This window comes from Gracilinanus agilis, chromosome 3 (assembly GCF_016433145.1).
Source record: "Gracilinanus agilis isolate LMUSP501 chromosome 3, AgileGrace, whole genome shotgun sequence".
Taxonomy (NCBI): Eukaryota; Metazoa; Chordata; class Mammalia; order Didelphimorphia; family Didelphidae; genus Gracilinanus; species Gracilinanus agilis.
The window spans coordinates 421,718,312-421,741,946 of NC_058132.1; the positions used below are offsets into that span (position 1 = coordinate 421,718,312).

The 23,635-nt window shown below is 34.3% G+C and overlaps 1 protein-coding gene across 2 annotated transcripts in view; it reads right to left on the bottom strand.

The window, feature by feature from the left end:
* Positions 1–23,635, bottom strand: part of BRWD1 (bromodomain and WD repeat domain containing 1) — a 172,902-nt gene that overhangs the window by 6,654 nt on the left and 142,613 nt on the right. For both annotated transcript variants that reach the window (XM_044670302.1, XM_044670303.1), the window contains 5 exons: positions 21,897–22,049; positions 20,961–21,124; positions 16,769–17,025; positions 1,453–1,581; positions 368–1,297 (listed from right to left, as the gene is read on the bottom strand). In XM_044670302.1, coding sequence (XP_044526237.1) covers positions 368–1,297; positions 1,453–1,581; positions 16,769–17,025; positions 20,961–21,124; positions 21,897–22,049 — 1,633 coding nt within the window. The remainder of the gene's footprint in view (positions 1–367; positions 1,298–1,452; positions 1,582–16,768; positions 17,026–20,960; positions 21,125–21,896; positions 22,050–23,635) is intronic.

The following is a 23,635-nucleotide window of genomic DNA, read 5'->3' on the forward strand; positions in this document are numbered from 1 at the left end:
AGTATGTTGCATAACAGATGTATGATACCAATCATTCCATCACAAATCTTCCTTAGAAACAACCTTTCTGAAAACAATCCTTTTTTTGCTCTAAATTACATAATGTTGGTTCACATCATAACACTCAGATTTTCTAACTTCTCTAAATCCTCCTAATGTGTAGGAGAGAAAATGCTAGTGTTGGTGGTAAAGTATCTTGAATAAACAGAATGAAATGGTATATGCTTGCACGTGCGTGTATGTGTGTGCGTGCACCTGCCTGGCAGTATTAGGAGGTATGAGAGGCTGAAAATAGTGCCTAGGGAAAAAAAGAGTGGATGAGTGTATGAGGTGAAAGAAAAATCACAAGTTAGGTTATTGTTGTTACCTTTCATAACATCTGTTGTCCTTTTATTTGATTCTGTTTTGTCACTATAACTATGGTCAGAATCCAAACCTGTTTCAGATTCATGTTTCCCATAATACTCAGAAACAGCAAGAGGCTCGTCCTTCAAATCCCTTGAATTCAAAGATGTGTTCACCATTTCACAATGTTTTCTATCTTCTTTTTCACTTTTTTTATCTTCAACAGAGTCCTCTGAATCACTTAGGACTTTTGCTTTCCTAAATACAGTAGTACTCTTCCAACAAGTTTTCTTGCATTTTCTACCACTCCATTCACCTGGCTCAGACTCTATATTCTCCTTAGAACTCTTTCTAGCCTTAGATTTCTGAGTAGAAGTTGATGGACAAGGAGTTCTCTTACTGTCATTTTCTGAATTATAGCCTTCTGAATCTTCAGAAGATTCTATTAAGGGAAATTTTGTTGTAAAACCAGTAGCAGCATGAGCTTTATAACCATTAGCATGCCAATTCTTTTGTGACACCATTAAATTATTTTCAGACTCAGAACTTCCATTTTCAGCTTCACTGACACTTTTCCTAGCAGCACCAGAATACAACTCTAGTGCTGGCTGGTTTTGGTTTTTTAGTTCTTTTTCACTTCCTGTCTTTAAACTTTGATCATCCTCAGAATTATATAATAACTTTTTTTTAGCTGCAGCAGAGGCATTTCGGTGAGGCAATTTCCTGCTGTTTTTGCTTGTAGAGCAAATACTTCCTGAGCTCAAATCTTCTTCTACATCACTCATTAGTTTTATCTTATTAGCAGCAACAGCAGCACACTTGCGTGGGATTTTGCGGTTACTTCCAGATTTGTTTTTGATTGTTTCACTAGTCAGTACTGAATTATCAGAGTCACTTAAGTAAACCCTTTTGCGAATAGCTTTTCTACCACAACCATTTTCTAAGACAGAACCTAAAAGAAAAGGAATAAAAAATGAACAAATCCAGTAAGAAACATGAAATAAAAAAGCAAATTAATGGTTAGTACACTAAACTGGTCAATCAAATTTTCATGCTTTCAATATTTCCCAGAAATATATTATTTAAAAATGCTACTGATTATTTTACCATTTTTCCTTTGAGAAGTTCTATTTCTAGTTACAATGAAGTTTCTGCTTCTGCCTTTGTTGATCCCGTTCCGTAGTAAGAGTTTAGGAGTTTCAGAGTTCTCTCTACTTTCCTCTGAACTACTTGAAGCTGACAAAGCAGAAAAAGAATAATTGCAATATCTGATATAAATTAAGGTTTTCTCAAAAAGATTCCAATCAGCACAGTGGATTTTATTAAATGACATAATAAAAAGTATGAATACTTAAGTACTTTGATGGTAGCATATGTCTCAAAGATATGAATCTTAAGTTCCTAATAATACAAAACTGCAGATTTTGAAGGCATGTAAGATAATTTTACAATTCATGAAACAAGAAAATGAGCACCCATTTCAATTTTATCACAGAATTAGATTTAGAGCTCTAAGGACCATCTAATCCAATGCCTCATTTTACAAATGAAGTAGAGACCTGTATAGCAGTTGGAATCCAAAACGAGGTTGTCTGATTCCAAATACAATGCTACGTCCATTAATTCCTGATAGTTTTAATAAAATAAATCCTAAAATATACTAAAAGCCAAATGAGTGTTGTTTTTGAATTGGACCTGTGATTTAATTAGAGGGAACTCCTAGTGAACCAATGCAAATTGGCAACTACTCTGCAATTTAGTTGTCTAAGGTACCAAGAGGTTGTAAATAATTTGAAAAGCACCACACAGCCAGTAAGTATCACAAGAGGGATTTAAACGCAGGTCCTTCTGAATCATTAGGCTCCTTGAAAAACATGACTGGGAAAAAAAAACAGTCAAATCTGGATGCTACATTTAAAGAATGCTCAGAGAAGGAAATTGTTCAAATATATTTGAGATAGAATGCAAGGGGAAGAAAAGAATAACTCATCAGTTAACTTTCAGAAAATTAAAACACCCCAAAATGCTATTGTCAAAGTCCAAAGTGTTCAAATCAAGTTAAAAACACAAGCAGCCAAAAAGAAAAAAAATGATAAGCCAAGGAACAAGTAATGATCACACAAGATTATGTTACAATAATATGAAGAAAAGAAAGTCTTGGAATGATATACAAAAAGGCTTATGTTAATAATAAAATGTTATAAAACTGTAAATTCTATGTTGCTGGTGGGGCAGGAGGTATAGAAAGTAAAGGAATGCACCAGCTTCAGGGGCAGGGATGAAAATTACCTTTTTATAAAATAGAGGACTTTTAAATCCTTCTGATAAAAAGTCCATAGCTGACTTAAATCTTTGCAACACAGAAAGCAAGAGGAAACCAAGAAAGATAAAGACATTTAAATAAATGGAAGACTTTAATGGTGATCAAAATATTGCCTTTAGTGGACAAAACAGAAATAAGTGTTCTTTTAATGTTTTATTATTATAGAATCACAGAAAATAAAGACATTTTGGACCTTGGAGTGGTTTTTGTTCTGCTTTAATGGTTTTAAGAAAAGATTTTTTAAAAAGAGAGAGAAAAAAGAATATGTAAGGGAAAGTGGATATAAGGGAAAATTTTGTTTCTTAATCACAATATGGAAGGAATATGCACATGCAGATTAGATTGGGAGAACCAGATATTTGATGAATTTCATTTCTATGTGAAAAGGCAGAGGATTAAACACATATACACAGAATATGGCATAGAATATACTAAAATCAACAAGGAAATAGGTGGGGACATAGAGAAGGAAGAAGGGAGTTTAAGAAGGAAGTTATGCAATATTCATAAGCAAAATAAAATTCAGCTACAAGAGGCAGATCAAAAAGTAGGAGTAGAATAAAAGCAAGAGGAAGTACTAGACCCAATTAACTTCTCTAATTTTCACAACTCAAACCTGTCCAAAATAAAAACTATGTAATTTCATCTATCTCTATAATCTGGTACACCAAAAACCCAAACAAAGTAAAAATTCAGCAGAGGATAATCCTTAACCCTTAACCTACTCAATCAACACTATCTCACCTACTATTACTACTACCATCTGCAACAGAACTCAACTCTACACACCAAAGTTTGTTTCTTCCCCTTGTCCCACTAGCAGAAGAGAACCAAACTCCAAATGGCAAATTATTCAGTCTCTTACATTAAAATGGAGTCTGATAGCAGAAAGGAGAAGTAACATTCTATAATGCTAGAGAACGGAGGAACAGATAATCTGAGGCCAGCTCTGTCCCCTCAAAAATCACCTAGGTAAAGATCTAAACTGGTGAACTATAGCTTGCAGAGCATGGGAGTGAAACAGCTTTGACGAAAGTAGAAAAGGGAGTCAAAGGGGGAGCAATAAAATAGAGAAAAAGGCTGAAAAGATCTTAGGAAAAAGAAAACACAATTAAGTCTTGAGCAAATGCAGACAAATAGGCCAGTTATTAATAGTAAGAGGGAAAAATAACATTTAGATGAGAGAAAAGGGTTCAGGTATCTATAGTACATATTGTAAGATAACGGAAAAGGAATCAACACCTGATGAGCAGAGGACTGATTCAGAAGGGGCATAAGAACTGTGAAAGCAGAATCAACAACCTATACAGCAGAAATAATTGGTAAAATTAAAAAAAAAATACCTTGATATATAGCAGTGATTCCCAAAGTGAGCACCACCACCCCCTGGTGGGTGCTGCAGTGATCCAGGGGGACAGTGATGGCCACAGGTGCTTTTGGGGGTGGTGATGGTATGTGACATGGGGCGCTAAGAAATATTTTTTCTGAAAAGGGGGCAGTAAGCCAAAAAAGTTTGGGAACCACTGATTTATAGCACAGTTTTAAATTTTACTAAAGAAATTCTAAAGAGGGGGCTGCTGGGTAGCCTACCCTTACCTACCCTTACCACTCTTCTGCCTTGGAAACAATAGAAGGTAAGGGTTTAAAAAAAAAAAGAAATACTAAAGAAATAAAAGAGAGGAAAAGTAGGAATGCAAATACATTGAAGTGACAGATAATCTTGAAGAATCAAAAAAAAAAAACACACAAAAAAAAACCCAAAACAAAAAACAACCCACGATATACATACAAGCAGAACACAGTAATCTCAAAGACAGGCTACACAGAAACAACCTAATGATTATAATTCTCCCAAAACAATATGACAAGTTTAAAAACCTAAACATGACAACACAATATAAAAGTTAGTCAAAACTTCTTAAAACAGAAGATAAAGTGCCAAATGAAAGAATCCAAAATTAATAAAAACAATAACAACAACAAAAAACCCTCAACTGCAGAGTCCAGAACAAATACTGCCTAAATTCAAAAATTCCAGTGACAAAAGTTCTAAATTGATCAGGATAAAGATGTTCAAAAATAAAAGAAACAACACTTAAATAACATAAGACTATTCTTTAATGACCAGAAATAACAGAAATAAGGCAATAATATATTCTGAATAGTACAAGCACTTATGATACAACCCAATGTACCTGCCTGCAAATCTAAGCCTAATCATTAATGAAAAAAGCTAGGAAGATTAATAAAAGAGGCATTTGAAACACTCCTTCAAAGAATACCAGACCTGAAGAAATTGTTTCTCAAGTATCAGGGACAACAGTAACACAAGAAGAGCAAACAATTGTAAATACCAAAGACATCAAAATAACAGGGACTACTTGGAAATTTCTTTTTATATGTATATGAAGAGAAAATGGCAAAAGCAAAAGTAAAAAATATATATGATATGGTACAAAAAAGGCCTAAAAACCTCATAATACTCCGTCAACAAGTGAAATGATGTTCTTATGGGACTAAGTTATAGAATTCAGAATTCAGAAAAGGGGAAAGGAAGAAAAAAGGGGGGAGGGTGACATGTAATATCCTAATCAAGTTTAAGATAAATAATGCAGGAAAAATAAATTCTGCACATTCTCTTCTGAGGGCCTACAGTAGTATGGGTGAGGAGGGAAATGGAGGGACAGAAAAAGAAGAAATGGGGAAATCTTATTTCAGTAGTAAGGAGGGGTACCATAGCTGAATATTTCTATGAATATGGGAGAAAATAAAGACAGTAAAGGAAAATAGGAATATTATAATGAGTTAGTACCTGCAGGGACTTAGAAGGATCACTTAAGATTACTCATTCAGCCTCAGAAGAATCATAGATCTTAGGATAACTGATGCCCAGAATAGTGGGAAGCCATGGACCCAGAGAAAAGAGTAGAAAGTAAATGGGGGAAAAGTAAAGGGAAAAAAAAAAGGCACAGCAAAAATCTATAGTGAACTGCACAATTAAGGATATATGAAAATTCTTGTCATGGGGCAATATTCTCTCTATCATGTACAGTAGCAATTGGTATTTCTAAAAATAAGGTATAACAGAAAAAGGGGATCCTAGTAGTGGGATCTACAAGACAAAACTCATACAGGTATCTCAAAATTTTAATTCTATGACAAATGAAAAGAATTAAAAGCTAAATAAGTATAATTTTCGGCTATGAATTAAACAATAACAACATAGAATTCCCAGAAAGATAGAGAATAAAGAGAATGAGGACAAGAAATCCTTTCCAGGAAAAAAAGAGCAGAAAATGAACATTTAAAAACTAATGGGAGGGGAAGAGAAGAAGGTTTCTACTTGACTACTTAACTGAGGGGTAAGATTAAATAATTAGGTAAAAGAAAGAAAAAGAACTAGTAATCAAACTCCAAAACTTGGGAAAGGGATATCAAATGGGAGCAGTAGGGGAACCTTGAGGGCGAGGGGAAGAGAAACTGCTGAGAATAAGTTTCCTTCAAACATATTAAACTAAAATATCTTAAGACATATAGTACTGTATTTTGTTTTTATAAATTTGCAAAGATATAGTACAGTGCTTGTAGAAGAAGAGGGAAGAAATTCTAAATCAGGAATAAAAAAGATTTTAAAAAAGGAGGAATAAAAACTCTCATAACTTAAAATGTGAATGGAATAAAAAATCCAACATAAAAAGTAATAGATTGGATAAAAAAGACAAAGCCCCACAATCTGTTGCTTATGAGAAACATTAAAAAGATATTTAAAAAGCAAAGGAACACATAGAAAAAAAATCTGGGGCTGGACAAAAATTTACTAATGCATCAAATGAATCCAAAAAAGCAAAAGTTGAATGCAATTATGCTATCAGAGAAAGGAAGACAAACATTCAAAACACAAAGTTATTAAAAAAGAACCAAAATAAAATTTCAACTTGTGTTCCAAATGCTTTAGCAATCATAAAAGGAAACACTAATTATGCTACAAGAAGACACAGATGATATTTTGATAGTGATAATGGTATTCAGTATTACTCTTTAAATTCTAACAGAAAGATAAACAAAAGGGAAAATACAGAATGGAATAAAATATTGTAGAAACTAGAGTTAAAAGACTTAAATGTGTCTGCTAAAGAACATACAATGAAACTAGAATTAATAAGTAAAAAAAGAAATCAAAGAAATAATTATGTGAAAGAAAATGATAATGATGAAATAACATACAAAAATTCCTGGGATGAAGATAAGATAGTCCTTCAAAGGGAAAAGCATGCCTATAAATGTCAATTAACAAAAAAAGAACAGAGAGAACTGAATATGCATCTTTAAAAATTAGAATATAACATAAAAGCAAAGAAGAAGATATATTAAAAGTTAGAGGAGAAATAAACTGGAAAGCAAAAAAATAAAATAAAAATAAAAAAAAATAAAACCAAAAGCTGATTCTTTGAAAGAACAAATAAAAGATTAAAAAGAAGAGGGCAGAAAATCGTATCAACAAAATCTGTTAACAACACAGAAGAAAAATAATATCTTGAAAGATACAAAGTACTGAAAATAACCCAATCTCAGAAGAGGAAATTGAACTAATTGTAAAGGAAATACCAAAGGAAAAAAACTCTTGGACCTTGATCAATTTAGAGAATTTTATCAATTACTACCCATCCAAATGAATCTCAAAACCAGAGAAAGAAAGCATCATACAAGAATCCTTTTATAAGGTAAATATTGTCTTAATATGAAAATCAGGGAAAGATAAAGAGTAAAGACAGAAAGACCAATATCATTAACAAACATTGATGAAATTTTTAAAAAATGACTGATTCTGTGTTCTTCATAGTAATTTATCTAAGAAATCATTTATCATAATCAACATGGGTTTCTATCAGGGACAGAACATTAGGAAAACAATCAACATAATTAATCATTTAAAAAACAAAAACATCTAAAACCATATGATTATCTCAATAATGTAGAGAAAAAGTTTTTGACAAAGGACAACACTAAATTATACTGAAGACCCTACAAAGTACAGGCAGAGATGGAATTTTTAAAAAAGAACTTTTGTTCTGTCTCAGAATTGATACTAAGTATCAGTTCTAAGGCAGAAGTATGAGAAGGGCTAGGTAATTGGGATTAAATGATTTGACGGGGGTCACCTACCTAGTGTAGGAAAATATAAGTAATGGGGTCACCAGGGATATTAAAAATCAGGGATACTGAGGCACACAAGGAACTGGTCCTTCCTTTGTCCTCACCCTGACCGGAATAGCTGATTTTAGCAACCCAACATCTGTAGATGATTTTGACCACAAATCCTTAGGTATATCCTCAGGTATTGGATAGATAGTACCTAAATCATTCTCTGTACTGCTAGAATCTAAGAAAAGCAATGGAAAAGCCTTCAAAGATTCCTCTGGGAGATGCAAAGAAATATCACCAGATTCAGTACATTGGATAGTAGCTCTTAATTTACACAATAGATCTCTTCCCAACAGATTCATAGGACACTCTGGAACACACAAAAATGCATGTTCCACCGAAAGTGGTCCTAGGGTCACCATTTTTGGTTGCAATTTAGCTACTTTCTGAGTCACACCTGTAGCACCAATAACATCCACTGTTCCAACAGCTCTACAATCTGCAGGAAAGCTTTGCAAAACTGATTTACTCGCGCTGGTATCCACAAGAAGGTCGTAAATCTGATCTCCAATAGTTACAGACACATATGGTTCAGTACTATTGGGAGGTTGGAAAGTTTCCAACACCGGAGCTAAAACAGTAACATCAGAACAAAGCTCAGCCATTTCCTGTCCATCCAAGTTAACATCGTCAAGAATTACAGAATTTTCCCAGGATTTTAAATCACTGGTCCTTTTCACCTCTATTCTGGTATCATTGTTCTTATTCACAATCAAATTACAATTTCTATTATTCTTCTTAATTCCACTCTTACTAGAACTCCTAACACCATTTACAACATTATTTCTCTTTTTCTCATAATTATTTACAACATTAATCAAATTATTATCAACACTAGTTAAATTACTACTACCAGTAGGTAAATTACCATTAACATTAGTTAAAGTACTATTTACACCATTACTAGTAGTTAATTCAGATAATTTAACATTAACACCACTTAAATTATCATTAATTCTCATCAAATTATCATTCACATTGATTAAACTATTATTGATTCCATTTAAATTAACACTGATCAACCCATTACCATTATTAAATTCTTATTATCATGAATCAAATCAATATTAATACCAAGTGCACCATTTCCATTATTCACAAATACATTATTATCATCTTTAACACATACAATTTCATCAACATTTACTTTAGTTCCATTTCCTTGATCAATCACTTCTGAACTTCGGGCACACCTTCATAATGAAGTTGTTCCCTCCATTCATGTTACCATTAGTAATATTCCCTTGAACAACGTGACTATACTTTGGCCTGGCTCCTGCACGAAGGTAATCCTGTGTTGTTGCCAAATTAGGATCTTGTACACCTTGACAACATGCATTCTGACATTAGAATACATTTTGTTGTCCATTTCCCTGACTAAAACCATTATTCCAATTATTTCCCCTGTAACCATAATTATTATTATACTGATTATTTCCATTGTTATTATTGCATCTCTGCCCATATGATCTCTTTCTGTATCTGCAGTCCCTTGCAAAATGCCCAATACGTCCACAAACATAACAAGATTGCTGCCTCTGGTTCCTATTGTTTGAATTGCTATTGATCTTATAATTATTATTATTGTTTCTCTTTTCTGCTGCCCGTAACGCTGCTACCGCCTTGATTTCACTTATTTCTTTCTGGTCAGCTCGAGAATTTGCCTCCCTTAATTGTTTCCTAAGATTTTCAATAATTGTATCCTTGTCATCACTACTCCTGTCCTTCTCTTGGGCAAAAACGTATGTTGCTTTTTGTTTTAGTTCGTCTAAGCTCAACAATTCCCAATCAGGGTAATTGTCCATAAAAAATTTCTTTACCTGTGGAATCGAATTTCTGACAAAAATTCTTTTAACATGATCTACAGTGGTATTTTCTAGAATATTCATGTTCAAATACATTTCTGCTGCCTCTATGATTCTGTCCAAAAAAGTTGCAGGGGTCTCTACTGCTGTCTGCCTGATCTTTTCGAATTTGCTCCATAAATTTGGACGCTTAGCATGCTTCTCTAGAACCTGAATCAGAGATTTACGTGCTTATTTTAACATTCTGTAGGTAGGAACTGAATTCAGGTCCAGTTCCTCCCAATCTACAGGCCATGGTGTCATTCCCTCCGTGTTTCGTGTCTCTTCTACAAACTTTGTTCTGTCATGATGTGATAAGATCTCCCCTAACACGTACCAGCAATCTTCAAAGTCTGGATCGTGTTGTTTTACAAAAGCTTTGAAGATCTTCACAAATTTCCCAGAGTCATCGTGGAAATTTGGGATCTTACGTTTTAGATTATCTACATCTTCAGATCTGAATCGAGTATGTTGTTTGACATGGAATACACCATCTTTGCGAACGATGGGAAGATCGCGAAGGGGAAAAAGATTAATGGGGGTTTCAGCCTTATTTTGAGCCTGTTGTTCTAGCTCAGCCTTTGTTGGAATACCTTTGTCAGAAATGCCCATGTTCATATATTCATTGCCAGTGTGAGATGTACCAAGTGATTGACCAGAGAATGAACCGTTTTGCATACATAACTCTAAATTATCTAACTTTATTTGTAATAGTCTTAACATTTTTTTGGTTTCAGAATCCCTGAAACACCAAGTCACAATGATTTTAACAAAATACCCAATATGAAACAATATCCACCTTAGTTTGTATACAACATAACCAGTCAGAATCAGAACTGGCATGTGACACAATAAATCCAGTATGTTGATTGTCAAAATCGGTTGTGCCAATTCCAAGTCCATTATCCCTCTAAAATACCTGGGTATAACTCTAAACCACAGGTAAGGAATAGCCCAAACACCTTTCCACAACATCACAAATACATAATCTATCCAATCTTCAATCACCATTGTACCCCCCAAACAGACCAACTAACAACAAAATTTATCGTATTACTAGCCACTATTCTGATTAATAATAATTACTAACACAATTAATTAAATACAAGTACAATTAAACACAGCAACAGAAAATAGAACCATCAAAAACAAAAAAGAAATGAAGAAAATCCCTCTTTCTGGGGCAACACCAAGCTTGATAGTATTTTCCCCTACCCACAGAGATTTATGAATGACCTGGGGTGGGGGCTGAGAAGTTCTGAGCAGCTCACCACTGGTTGAGAACTCTCAGCTCTCACCCAATGGCTGAGCTCCCTCTTGGAATGTTCAAGCCCCTCTTACTTCCTTTATGAATCTAGCTGGCCAACTGCACTTCCTGTCTGTCTCTCTATCCACCCATCTGGGTAGTGCCAAACTGTTGGAAAATATAAGTAATGGAGTCACCAGGGATATTAAAAATCAACTATGGGGTTTGTGGGAACACTCTCTGGGATGTAAGAGAGACTAAAACTGAAACCTGAAGTCTTGTACAGCTACACCACTCCCAACTGAAAAAATAACAGCCAACTGTCACTCTGGACAGAGGCCTTGAATTAACTGACAAGGTAACAAGGTGAAATTGGGTTTTAATTAGAAACAACTAAAAGGAGGGATAGGAATGACTGCTCTAAAATCTTAACACTTAATAACAAAACCCAAAGGGACAGGGAAGGACTTATTCAACTACACTAATTTAAGCTATCTAACTAACAGGGCCCAAGGAGCTATACTGGAGTCTCTGGGTTTCTGCCTCAAACCTGGAACCTGCCAGGCTTGAGTGTAGCTAGGGGCTTTTGTGGCTTTGGGATTTCTCACTGCAATCCACTGATGATGTCTGGATGCCAGGAGCTACAGTTGTCTCAGGAACCAAGCAGTAAGGGGTTTGCTTGAAGCACTGTACTCTTCTCTTGTTCTTTCCTTAAATGCCACACCACACAGGATCCCAGGGGAAAACAGGATGCAAGGTGTCCTTTGCTCTGAGGTCTCCCAGGCTGGCAACAGTTTTTGCCTACCCCTCATGGAGTCCACACACACAGAACACAGATAGACTTCCTCCTCCTTCATTCCAACCTGGAATTCCCAGCTCCAGCTCCTTCCTGCTAGGTACTTCCTAATCAATATATAATCAATACCTAATAACTAGCTAATCTAATCTTACTCATAACACTAGGAAGTGTTGAGTGCCATATTTGAACTCAGGATCTCCCTTATTTGAGACTCTAACAACTGAACCAGCTCATAGATACTTTTAAAAAAGATGCCTATCCATTAAATCAAGTCATAAGCAATTGCTATATGCTAGAACAAATGTGGTAGTATTGCAAAGATATCCACTCTTCTCACTATTACTTGGTATAATTCTGGAAATGTTAGAAACAGCAATAAGAGAAAGAAATTAAAGGCTTAAAAAATAGGTAGAGCACATAAAACTAACCATATCTGTTGATCTGATGGTATTCTTGGAAAATTCTAGGGAATCAGCAATGATATTGAGACAATAATTTTGCCAAAATTGCAGGATATAAAACAAGCTCTCAAAGAGCAAGGGCTTTTCTATAATAATTAAAAAATCTAAGAGTTAATGAGCAATAAGATAAAGTTAGATTTTCATTCTAAAAAAGTATATGGGGACTTGAACACCTTATACAATATTCCATAATACATTTTAAGTGGATACATGGTGTTAATACTAAAAATGAAATAGAAGAGGAGCAGGTCATCAGTTTCTCACAGCTATAGGTAGGACATGCACTCTTAACCAAAGGATAGGGACAATGACAAAAGATAAAAAGATAACTCTGATTAATGAAACTGAAAATTTCTACAGAGGCAGAATGAATTCATTTAGGATAGGAAAGGAGCAGTAAAATGGGGAAAAAATTCTTTGTATCCAATTACTTTAATAAGTGTGTGGTATCCAAGTAATTTAATATAATCTCTCTCTTTCTACACATACACACACACACACACACACACACACACACACTCTCTCTCTCTCTCTCTCTCTCTCTCTCTCTCTATATATATATATATATATATATATATAAACATAAACAAATAGTCATTCCCCAAAAGATATGAATAGTTCTCAAAAGAACTGGTGCAAAATATTCACAACTACAGGAAAGAATCACTAGTAATAAGAGAAATAAAAATCAAAACAACCCTGAGATTTCGCCTCACATCAAGCAAATTGTCAAAGATGCCAAAAGATGGCAGCAGTCAATTTTGAAGTAGACATGGGAAAATAGGCATTTATTGGAAGATGGTGTATTGTTAATAGAGTTATGAATTAATATAACCATTTTGAAAAGCAATTTGGCATTATGGAAATATAATTCATCTCACACCTATTTGAATGGCAAAGCTCACAAAAGTTGGAAAGGCTGTGGAAAAAATTAGGTTGATGTTAGAGTGATGAAATAGACCTAACATTACAGAAAGCCATTTGAAATTATGACACAAAACTGGTGTATATATGCACTTTGATAACAGTGAGATCACAATTAGGTTTAGGAATGGAAGATCAAAGAAAGAGGAAAAGGACACACATGGACAAAAATATTTCTTGCAGTAGCAAAGCTTATCAACTGGGCAATGGCTGGACAAATTGTGTTAAATGAATGCAACGAAATAATGTTGTTATAAGAAATAAAGAAATTATTTCATATATAATAGGGAATGTGGGAGTAAAGGACTCCCACAGGTCCAGGAAAATCTCGGTGGCAGGACAGTGTTGGCATGAATGAGATGGATGAGAGACAGTCTGAATTTCAGCCAGGCAGGCAGGCATCATGAATACTGCTCTGCTTTGCCTTGATTAGAGTTTATTTTTATACGCTTTGAGATCACATAAAATCTTAGCTTAGAAATCCATTCTCACCATACATCCTTTTCTTAGAGACAATGTGTTAGGTGTGTTTGACGTATCTTTTGGGCTACAGTGATGGGAAAGTACAGGCTTTTTCATAGAAGACAATTTCTCCATATTTCCTTCATTGTTCTTTTATGTGTACTGTACCGAATCAGGGAGGGGGGAAATTTGGAGACTATTCTGGCCTATTTTTGCAGGCACCAGTGTATGGGAACCTAAGTTAGGGTTTTAAAATCTCTAACATTAACTCACTGTTTGCTGGTTTGTTGTGAAGTGACTTCTAAGGGAATTTCTGTATTACTGCATGTAAAGGTGGGAATTTCCTAGGAGTTTGTAGGGGGCCTGTAAGTGCTCTAATAATAGCCTATAATGTTCTTCTATATGTTCCTGGGGCTTAATAGAGATACTGATTACAATAATTCCAATAAACGGGAATGTTAGTGAGAAAAGAATCACATAGGGGAATCTGAATGGAATCACCATCCTTCTGTCACCTGCTAAGTGAGTTCCAGAACTCATGCGGGCTGTGTGAACATCATGAACTTTGATGGCTTCTGCAAGGGCAGACTTGTATCAAGAAGGAAGGGAGCAAAACTAGGAAAACAATTTATGCTATAGCAACGATGTCATTAAAACGATGTCTTAATGACAAACAACTCTGAAAGACTTAAGAAAACGACTAACCAGGATTCCAGAGAACTGATAATAAAGACTGTTAACCCACCACTTGAGAGATATGACCGAACCAAGATGCATGAGACATCTAATTTTGGCCAAGATAGGAATTTGTTTTGCTTGAATACGAATGTGAATATATATTAAAATAAATTTGGGTTATTTTCCCCCTCTCTTTTTTTCTGGGAAGAGGAAGATGGGAAGGGGTTAGCCTGTACCCATCATCTTGGGAAGTGACATTTGTAGCAACTGCTCCTACTGGTGCTACAGCATTATCTATTGAAGTCCCAGAAAAGAAAGTTGTTTTTTACCAAAGTTCTTGGCAACGTCAGATGGTTCAACATCAGAAATAGGCACAATTCAATAATGAAAATGAAATTACAGAAGAAGTATTAATATCTTCTTTATCACTATACCCTAAAGACCATGGGTTTTTTCCATGTCTGTTGTCTCTCCTGTTAGCATGTAATATCTTTGAGAGCAGGAAATGTCTTATTTTTCTATTTCTATTCAAAATACTTAGCACAATTCTTTGCACATACTGAATACTTAACAAATACTTCATTGACTCAAATAATTTCATAAGAGATGAACTGTATGGTTGGGTCATATTAATATGACTAAAATTACATAACCTAAATTCATTTGTATATTAACAAAAGCTTACTTTGTAAGAATTGGGGGGTGGGGGGATAAAAAATGCTGAAAAAAAAAATTAGAAAAGCAGCCTGGTAAAAATTAGTTTTAGACCAACCTTTCACACCATAGAGCACAGTAAGTTCCAAGTGTATATTACCTAAATCTTAAGTCATACCATAAAAAATTACAGAAGAGGGGAAAATCTGTGGCAAAACAAGAAGTACAGATGATTACAAAAGATAATTTTCATTACACAAAAGTGAAAAGTCAATGTATAAATCTGGTGCAGATAGACTTAAAAAGAGAAACGGTGTAACATTTTGTAATGAATCTCCCTGATAAGGAATTACTATCCAAGATAATTAGGGAATTGATCCAAATAATTAAGGATAAGAATCATTTCCCCAAGGGATGAATGACCCAAGTTTTCAAAAGAAGTAATTCAAGCTATCAAACAATCTTATGTGAAAAAAATGCTTCAATCATTTACTTAGTAAGAAAAATGCATATTAATATAAAGATTCAATCTGATATCCAGACTGTCAAAGATAACAAATGAGGAATGACAATTAATGGAAAGACTTTGGAATGATAGACACATTGATACAATGATGGTCAATTTGAAAAGTGGCCCTTAATCCTGGAAAAAAAATTGAAACTAGAGGTAAGTCCCTCAAAGCTACTAATTTCTGAATATCACAAACTGCTTCTAGGTTACACAGTGGACAGAGTGCCAAACTTGGGAGTCAGGAGTACCTGGCCTCAAAACACTTTCTACCTGTGTGACCCTGAGCAAGTTACTTAATTCCATTTGCCCAGCTCGTTGCTCTTCTGTACTAAGTTTGAAAGTAAAAGTTTTAAAAAAAAAAAAAGACAAATGGAAAAGATCTAGTTGTGTGAAGATATTTTAGCTAAACTTTCTGTAGCTAAAAAGAACTGGAAACAAAGTTATTGTTCTCAAGCTGAGGAAAGGCTAAATAAAACCGGGGACAGAGTCTCAAAGAAACCTGAGAATACATATATGAATTGGTACAGAGATAACAGAACCATGAAGACAATTTTAACAATTATGATAATGTAAAGTAAAACAACTACAAAAGACTTAAGATATGGTTCAATGCAATAAGTAATTAAAAAAAATAATGATGCTTATTTCAGAGAAGAGATAGATTAGAGATGATGAGACATAGATTTTTCAACCTTGTATGATGTGATGTGGCTATTTGTTTTATTAGACACATTTATATTACAAGGGAGCAGTTTGGGGATTGGTAGATAATGATAAAAAGAAAACAGTCATTTGAACAAAAAATACATGAAAGCAAGTTCGGAGAAATTTTGTAACCATTATAGTTTAATACAGTTTTAAAAACAAGTATAAAAAAGATTTTCACACTATGTACAATTTACTTTTTCTGTTCTTATCTGTATATTGGAATATTCGTATTTGTTGACACTTGTTAATAAAGAAAAAAATTAAATTTAAAAATCTATAATATAACACTATGAAATATATGGAGTATACTAAGGTGAATTCATATACAATCTGCTCCTACAAGTGCTTAAATCTAACAATATTCCCGCCCTAATGATAAGACCCAACTCAAGTCCTTTCCTGGACAACACTGACCATTTAGATGAGTACTACACAATTTAATACTTCATTGTTCTCTCATTCTTATGCATGGTTATCTTCCCAATTAGACTATATGGTCTTTGACATTCGGAACCACATTTTATCCTTTTTTTCATCTAACTGAATAGGAACATATCAGGGTAATTAGGTGATTATTATTTTAATAATCTTAAATATGTTTCATTTCTTACCAGTTAATATTGTAGAATTTGCTAGAGTTATGGGTCTAGTCCGTCTAGTTTTTTCAGATGATGAAGATGATGATGAAGATGATGACGACGATGATGAAGAATCAGATGAATCACTAGAAGTAACATTGGCAGAGAAGCTAACTGTAGTCTTTTGGCTTGAAGACCAAGCTGTACTATTTGAGGTAGATTGAGTAGGAGAACCTTCCAAATCAGGCATGATGCTTGCTTGGGATTTCAATTGTTTTTGCTTCACATGTCTGTTCAAAGATGAAGAGAAACCATATATCAGTATAGAAGTATTACTGAGATAAACAATTCTTGACTAAAGATAACAAAAGTTCTGAATTTGACAATAATTGTGAGAAAACAATTTGTTATTTCTATTATTTTATTTATATTATATGCTATTAGAAAAGAACATAAGAAATGTTAATGGAAATGCTTTTATAACTTGGTACTATTCAAAGAATACAGAGGGAAGGAAGTTATAGAATAAAATAGGTCCAGCAATCAGTATTACAGATGATCAAATCTTTGAGTACCCAAGATTTGTTACTAGAATGCACCATGACTTCTCTTGCTGTTTTTTTTTTTACTTTACTCTTGATTCCAGAATAAAGAATGCAGAAACTAACAGCAAGACAGCTGATTTTTGAAAAATATAATAAAATACAGTTCTAGGCATTTTGTAGGTTGAGAATGAAACGATTTGTTTATTTGGGAGAGGAGATCAGGGAAATGAAATTACTTCATTGATTCCACAACTAATGAGGATGCACATGTAGTGAGAAAAAACAGATTTTCTTTAATTCATAATCTGAATATAGAAGAGATTAATAATTTTTGAAAACTGAAGCACTGGGAGTAAGCAGGTTGCTCAGTAGAGACTAGGAGATCCTAGGTTCAAATCTGGTTTCAGATATGTCTTAACTGTGTGACCCTGGGCAAGTCACTTAATCCTAAATGTCTATCCCATAAATCTTACTGATTTTCTATCTTGGAACTATTACTTAGTATCAATTCTAAGTGAGAAGGTAAGGATTTTGAGGGGGGGAACCCTCAAAGCTTCATTTTTCACACTTATACTATCAGGTGCACAGATAAGTGGGCATTAAAAATGTACATAAAAAGTTAAGATGTAATTAACATGAATAATTCTTATCTTTTAAATATTCAAACTTTTGTAACAATGCTAAAAATGTTAAGTCACACATTAAATAAGAACAAAATACAAACTACTTTGAGTTTCTGTCTCTTGCCAAGCACAGTATTCACAGAGGAAAGGCCAGAGATCAGGATGGGCATCTTTTCATTTGTCTCAAAGCAACCATTTTCATACATTTCACCACAAGGAAACTTCCACCTTCTAATTTCCCAACTGGGAGACCTTCAGTACAAAGAGCAGCCCCCTCCCTTCAAATAAGGCCTGCCTCCCATATGTTGCTTTATGGGTAGAGGAGTGGTGCCTCACATAATGACTAACATTCTCACATCTGGTCATATATTTCACATTCCAGTAACTTAACTCCTGTAGATCTTCACCCTGAATCCCCTACCACATAACTCTTCGTTTCTTTCCTCAAAATTTCATATTGAATTTCACTGAACTTTCTATAATGCATTTTCCATGGACAATAAACTTCATCTTAAGTTTAATTCCACTCTCCTCTTTCATCTCTAGGTATAACTGAAAACTGGCTTTCCCCTGACAAATCCCTGGCCACCCTTTCTAGTACTGACTGCACCTTCACTCACTCTCCTCTGGTCACTAGATGAGGCAGGAGAGTTGGAATACTCCAATGCGTTTCAACAACATTTCCAGGTTCTCCCCTTTTCTCCACTCAAAAAAACTTCTCTCCTTTTAAGATTCAAGTTATTTATATCTACCAACCTACTGAAATCCTAGTAGCTGTTTACAGAATCCTAGATCATTCTTCCTTCTGCAATGAATTCAATACGGGGACTACAATTTTTCCCTCCACTATAACTCCAGCCTCCATACTAGAGGATTTCAATCTACATACTGATTCTCCCTTAAGTACTCTTACCATTCAGGTCCTCAACCTATTCCCTTTGCCCACGAATTACTTGTCCATTCCACTTCAGTGGAAATACAAAGATACCCTCAAATCTTGCCAGCACCCACAAAAGTACCACTTTCATGTTCAAGAATCCTGAAATCCTCTTATCCAAACATAATTGGCTTTTTGATTCTCTGTCCCTGCTTTTGCTTATATAACAACCCTACTCTCCATCTGCACAGTGACTTCGAATCACATAACCCTGACTTCCCTTCCCAGATATCTCGTTATCTTAACTCCTGAAAATCTAGCTTCCGACCTTATGATTGCACTGAAATTACTCTCTCCTAAGTTACTAATAATCTCTTAGTTGCCAAATCCAATAGGTTTTTCTCAATTCTGTCTCTTTGACCTCTCTGAAGCTTTTAATATTGTAGATAATTCTTTCCTCCTTGTTATTCTCATCTCTGGGATTTCAGGACACTAATTTTCTTATTTTCCTTCTTTATCTGACTGTTCCTTCTCTGTCCCTTGTGCTGGAACCTCCTCCAGATCATGTCCTCTGTGTCTTGCAGGGCCCTCTTTTATTTTCTTGTTATACTATTTCACTAGGGGATTTCTTCAACTTCCTTAGATTTAATTACCACATTCTAACTAAATGTCCAGTAGATATTTTAAACTCAACATGTCCCAAATGAATTCATTATTTCTACCCACAAACCCTCCCCTCCTACCTTACTTTTTTTTTTTTTTTTAAAAGAAACCCTTCCCTTCCATCTTAGAATCAATATTGTGTATTGATTCCAAAGCAGAAGAGTAGTAAGGGCTAGGCAATGGGGGTTAAGTGACTTGTCCAGGATCACACAGCTAGGAAGTATCTGAGGCCACATTTGAACCTAGGACCTCCCATCTATCAGCCTGGTTCTCAATCCACTGAGTCATCTAGCTGCCTCCTACCTTACCTATTACTATAGAAGGCAACACCATCCTTTAAGTCCCTCCAGCTCACAACCTAGGAGTCATTCTATATTCCTATCTCTCATCTTCTGTATCCAAAACCGTTTTGAAAGACTTGCTGATTTCACCTTTGCAATATGCCTTCTCTCCTTTAACAATGCCAAACAATCTAGTATAGTCCATATTATCTCAGTCATAGCTTACTGCAACTACCTACTGGTAGGTCTGCCTGCCCTAAGTCTCTTCTCATTCCAATCTGCCATAAAAGTGATTTTACTAAAATGTAGTACTGATTATGTCATGACCCTCCCCACCTTCCCTTACTCAACAAATTCCAGTGACTTCCTATTGCCTCCAGGAGTAAATACAAAATGCTATTTGCTATTCAAGGCCCTTCATAATCAGCCCCCTCCTCATATTCTCACACCATATTCCCTGGCAAGTTCTCTGATCCAATGATACCAGCATCCTAGTTGTTCCATGAAAAAGACATACCATCTGTTGGTTCTGGTCATTCTCTCTGGCTGTCTCCTATGCAGGGAATTCTCTTTCTCCTTTCTAGATACTAACCTTCTTGGCTTCCTTTAAATTCCAACTAATATCCCACAGGAAGCTTTTCCCAACTTCTCTTAATTCCAATGGTTTGTTAATTATTTGTCATTTATCCTGTATTTAGTTTTTCTATACACTTGCTTGATGTTGTCTCCTATTAGATTGTAAGTTCCTTGAGGGCAAGGACTATCTTTTCCCCTCTTTTTGTATTCACAGAAGTTATAAGAGAACATGGAACATAGCAGGCGCTTAATAACATTTACTTGTTGGTAAATTAATGCACTAATCCAGGGAAATAATTTGCTAACATTTAATTTGTACTTTACAAGTCACTATATGTCTACATATGTCTCTGGTTATATTTTTTCCATAGGTTGACACCTTGTAAATTTACCAGTTATGAAGAAATTAATTTATACTCAACATGAAATGAGGCACATTTTGTTATACTTATCAAAAAACTATTTCCCAGAACTTTGCCTTAATATAATTACCAAAGATTAAAAGCACCTTGCATTCCAATATAACAAAACCCATACATTTTTGAAATGGATTCCCTCAAAGTCTTTTCAAATCATTTGATATCTATCTCTCTTGTATGTTCATATGCTAAAACATCAAAGAATCCAAAAGTTATCTACAACTTGCTATCATCAATTCACCTGAATTTGCTAGACTGATAGCCACATGTAGAACCTTGCCTTTTCTTACACCTTTGACTTCTTCGTAATTTTTCATTATATTTTTGCCCAATTTTATAATCAGAGGAAATTCTCCTTATTTTTTCCTCAAACAGTGCAGATAATCTAAGAGTCATGCTGTAAATCTACAAAGAAAATGAAAAAAGAAGCAAAATTAATTATAAAAAAAGACTTCAAAAGTAATCTCCAGATTTTACTAACAAAAAAGATCTTGGCCATTTATTTTTATATGGTTGTCAATGGAAATTATTAATTAATTTCAAATCTTTCCCCTAAATGCTATTTATTAAAGAGTGAAATAGACATACAGAACAAGATAAATTTACAGACATAAACAGCTCTGATGGGGCTGGGATGGAGGCCAGTCAAAGTGATAGTGGTTTTTAAAAAAACAAATCAAGGGTAAGAAAAGTTAATGATGGCCTCTATTCTTAATTGCTAAGGTTGAGTTAGAAAACAATAAAGGCCCTACCTATCTGGGTTGATTCCTCAAAGCAAATTCTTGAGATCTTCACGAATCAGCATTTAAGTGAGTGAATGAGTAATAGATATCCCCAAACCCTTACTTCTCTACCTCCCCACATACACAGGAAAAAAGATAGAAAACAAAGACAAAGAACAGAGAAGTGGTAAAGGCCAGGAGAAGAACACAATTAAGAGAAACACATTATAAATACTTCTATGAATGCTTTGGTTGACAGTTGTGATTTACACATCAGTATCAATATAATGTATATGAAAATGTTACCAAAGGCTTTTAAGTTAGATTGTTATAAACCAACTTTTCACTCACCTGGGGTAATTTTTCTACTCACCACTGACTAGCATGTGCTAACCTGCAGGTTATGATTATAGATCCCTCCTTTTTGTTTGTTTTAAAAACTTACTAAAAATTACCTTTGACCTTTTGTTTGGTGTATATGCTTTAGCATTACTAAATATTAATCGAATATCTTTGCAAAATTCCAGTGGGTTGTCATAATTTCCTGCTTCTAGAGTTTCCCTCACTGTTCCAAAGTCCATTGGGGTGTCTATAATATCTCTATAGTCCTAGGTTGGGGGAAAAAAAAAAAGTCATTCAACAAATATTCTTACACACACACAAAAAAAACAAGGTTAAAAACATTTTCAAATTAAAAAATTAGAATGATAAATCATTAGAAGCTATACAATTCATCTCTTAGTTCCATTCAGGACTGTACTCAATTCCTAACATATGAAAAAGAATTTAGTTTTCAAAAGTAGTCTATGACTTTGGATTTTAAAAAAGCCCTATGGGTCTGGTTTTGAGAGCAAGAAGTAAAAAGTTAAAATATTTAATGGCAAACAATAAAATCAATGCTAAACTTAAAAAAATTATTATTGTTTTAATTATTTTTAAAATTATTTTTGCTATTTTAAATAAAAGGGTGAGAGGCATCATGTAATAATGGATAGAGAGTTAATAAAGTCAGGAAGTCCTTAGATCCACCTTTGACATATACTGACTGTGTGATCCTGGGCAAATCATTTAATTTTTCAGAATCGTAAGGCAGGTAACTATAAACTGTAGATTAAGTGACTATCTGTACTGGTTGGAGGAGTTTCCTTGCTGGGAGAACCTAATACCAATAAAATTACAGGATCAGTTAAAAATAATAGTTAATAAGAATAATCATCAACTTTTTATAATGTTATGGGTGCTTAGAAAGGCAGTAATGACAATACAGTTAACATTTATATAATGCTTACTATGTGTTAGGCACAGTGTTAAGCGTTTTATAATTATTACTTCATTTGATCTTCACAATAACTCTGGAGGTCATCATTATTATTATCATCAATATCATCCCCATTTTATAGTTGAGGAAATTTAAGCTAACAAAGATGAAGTGAGTTGTCCAATGTTGTACATCTAGCAAGTACCTCAAAAGCAGGATCTGAATTTGGGTCTTCTAGGCCTAGCTCTTTCTTCAATGTATCACCTAGCTGTCTCTAACATTGCAATGATGCCTACTCCTTGGAAATGGGCTATTTGCTCGATAATTTTCTATTAAATCTGGCTAATATTTTTCACTTGATATTGACTAATGTGTGTTAATTTGCAGATTATGCACATAACTACATCTATATTCCAATTTTAATGGAAAACTAACTGCTTTTGACTTTTCATTTGGTGTATATGTGTGACTTTGTTCTTAAACTTAAGTATAAACTCTTTAAAGAAGCACTGATAATTTCAATGGCAGTATGCTCATTTATAGTACCTCTGTTAAGGAAAATCACCAACCTGAACAATAAGATCATAGATCCAGGAGATCTTGTACAATTCCTTTATTGATAAGGAATTAGATTTGGGGAAAGTGATTTCTCTAAGATCACACTAATAATGAACAGGAGAGGCAGGTCCCTCTGATTCTAGTCACTGCTCTTCACAATGTATTGAAGCAAAAGCTTGTTCAGACTAATATAACTATAATCAGTGAAAGGCTCTAATGAGTTTTTCAAGCTGCTATATAACCAACTGAGAATGATAGCTTCTGGAAAAACTCCCTGAACCAAAATTTTAAATTTTGTTTTCTTAGTATTAAAGTGTGGGCAGAAAAAGAATTATTCTGTGTTATTTATGAAGATATATTAAATCAAAGAGGGATATA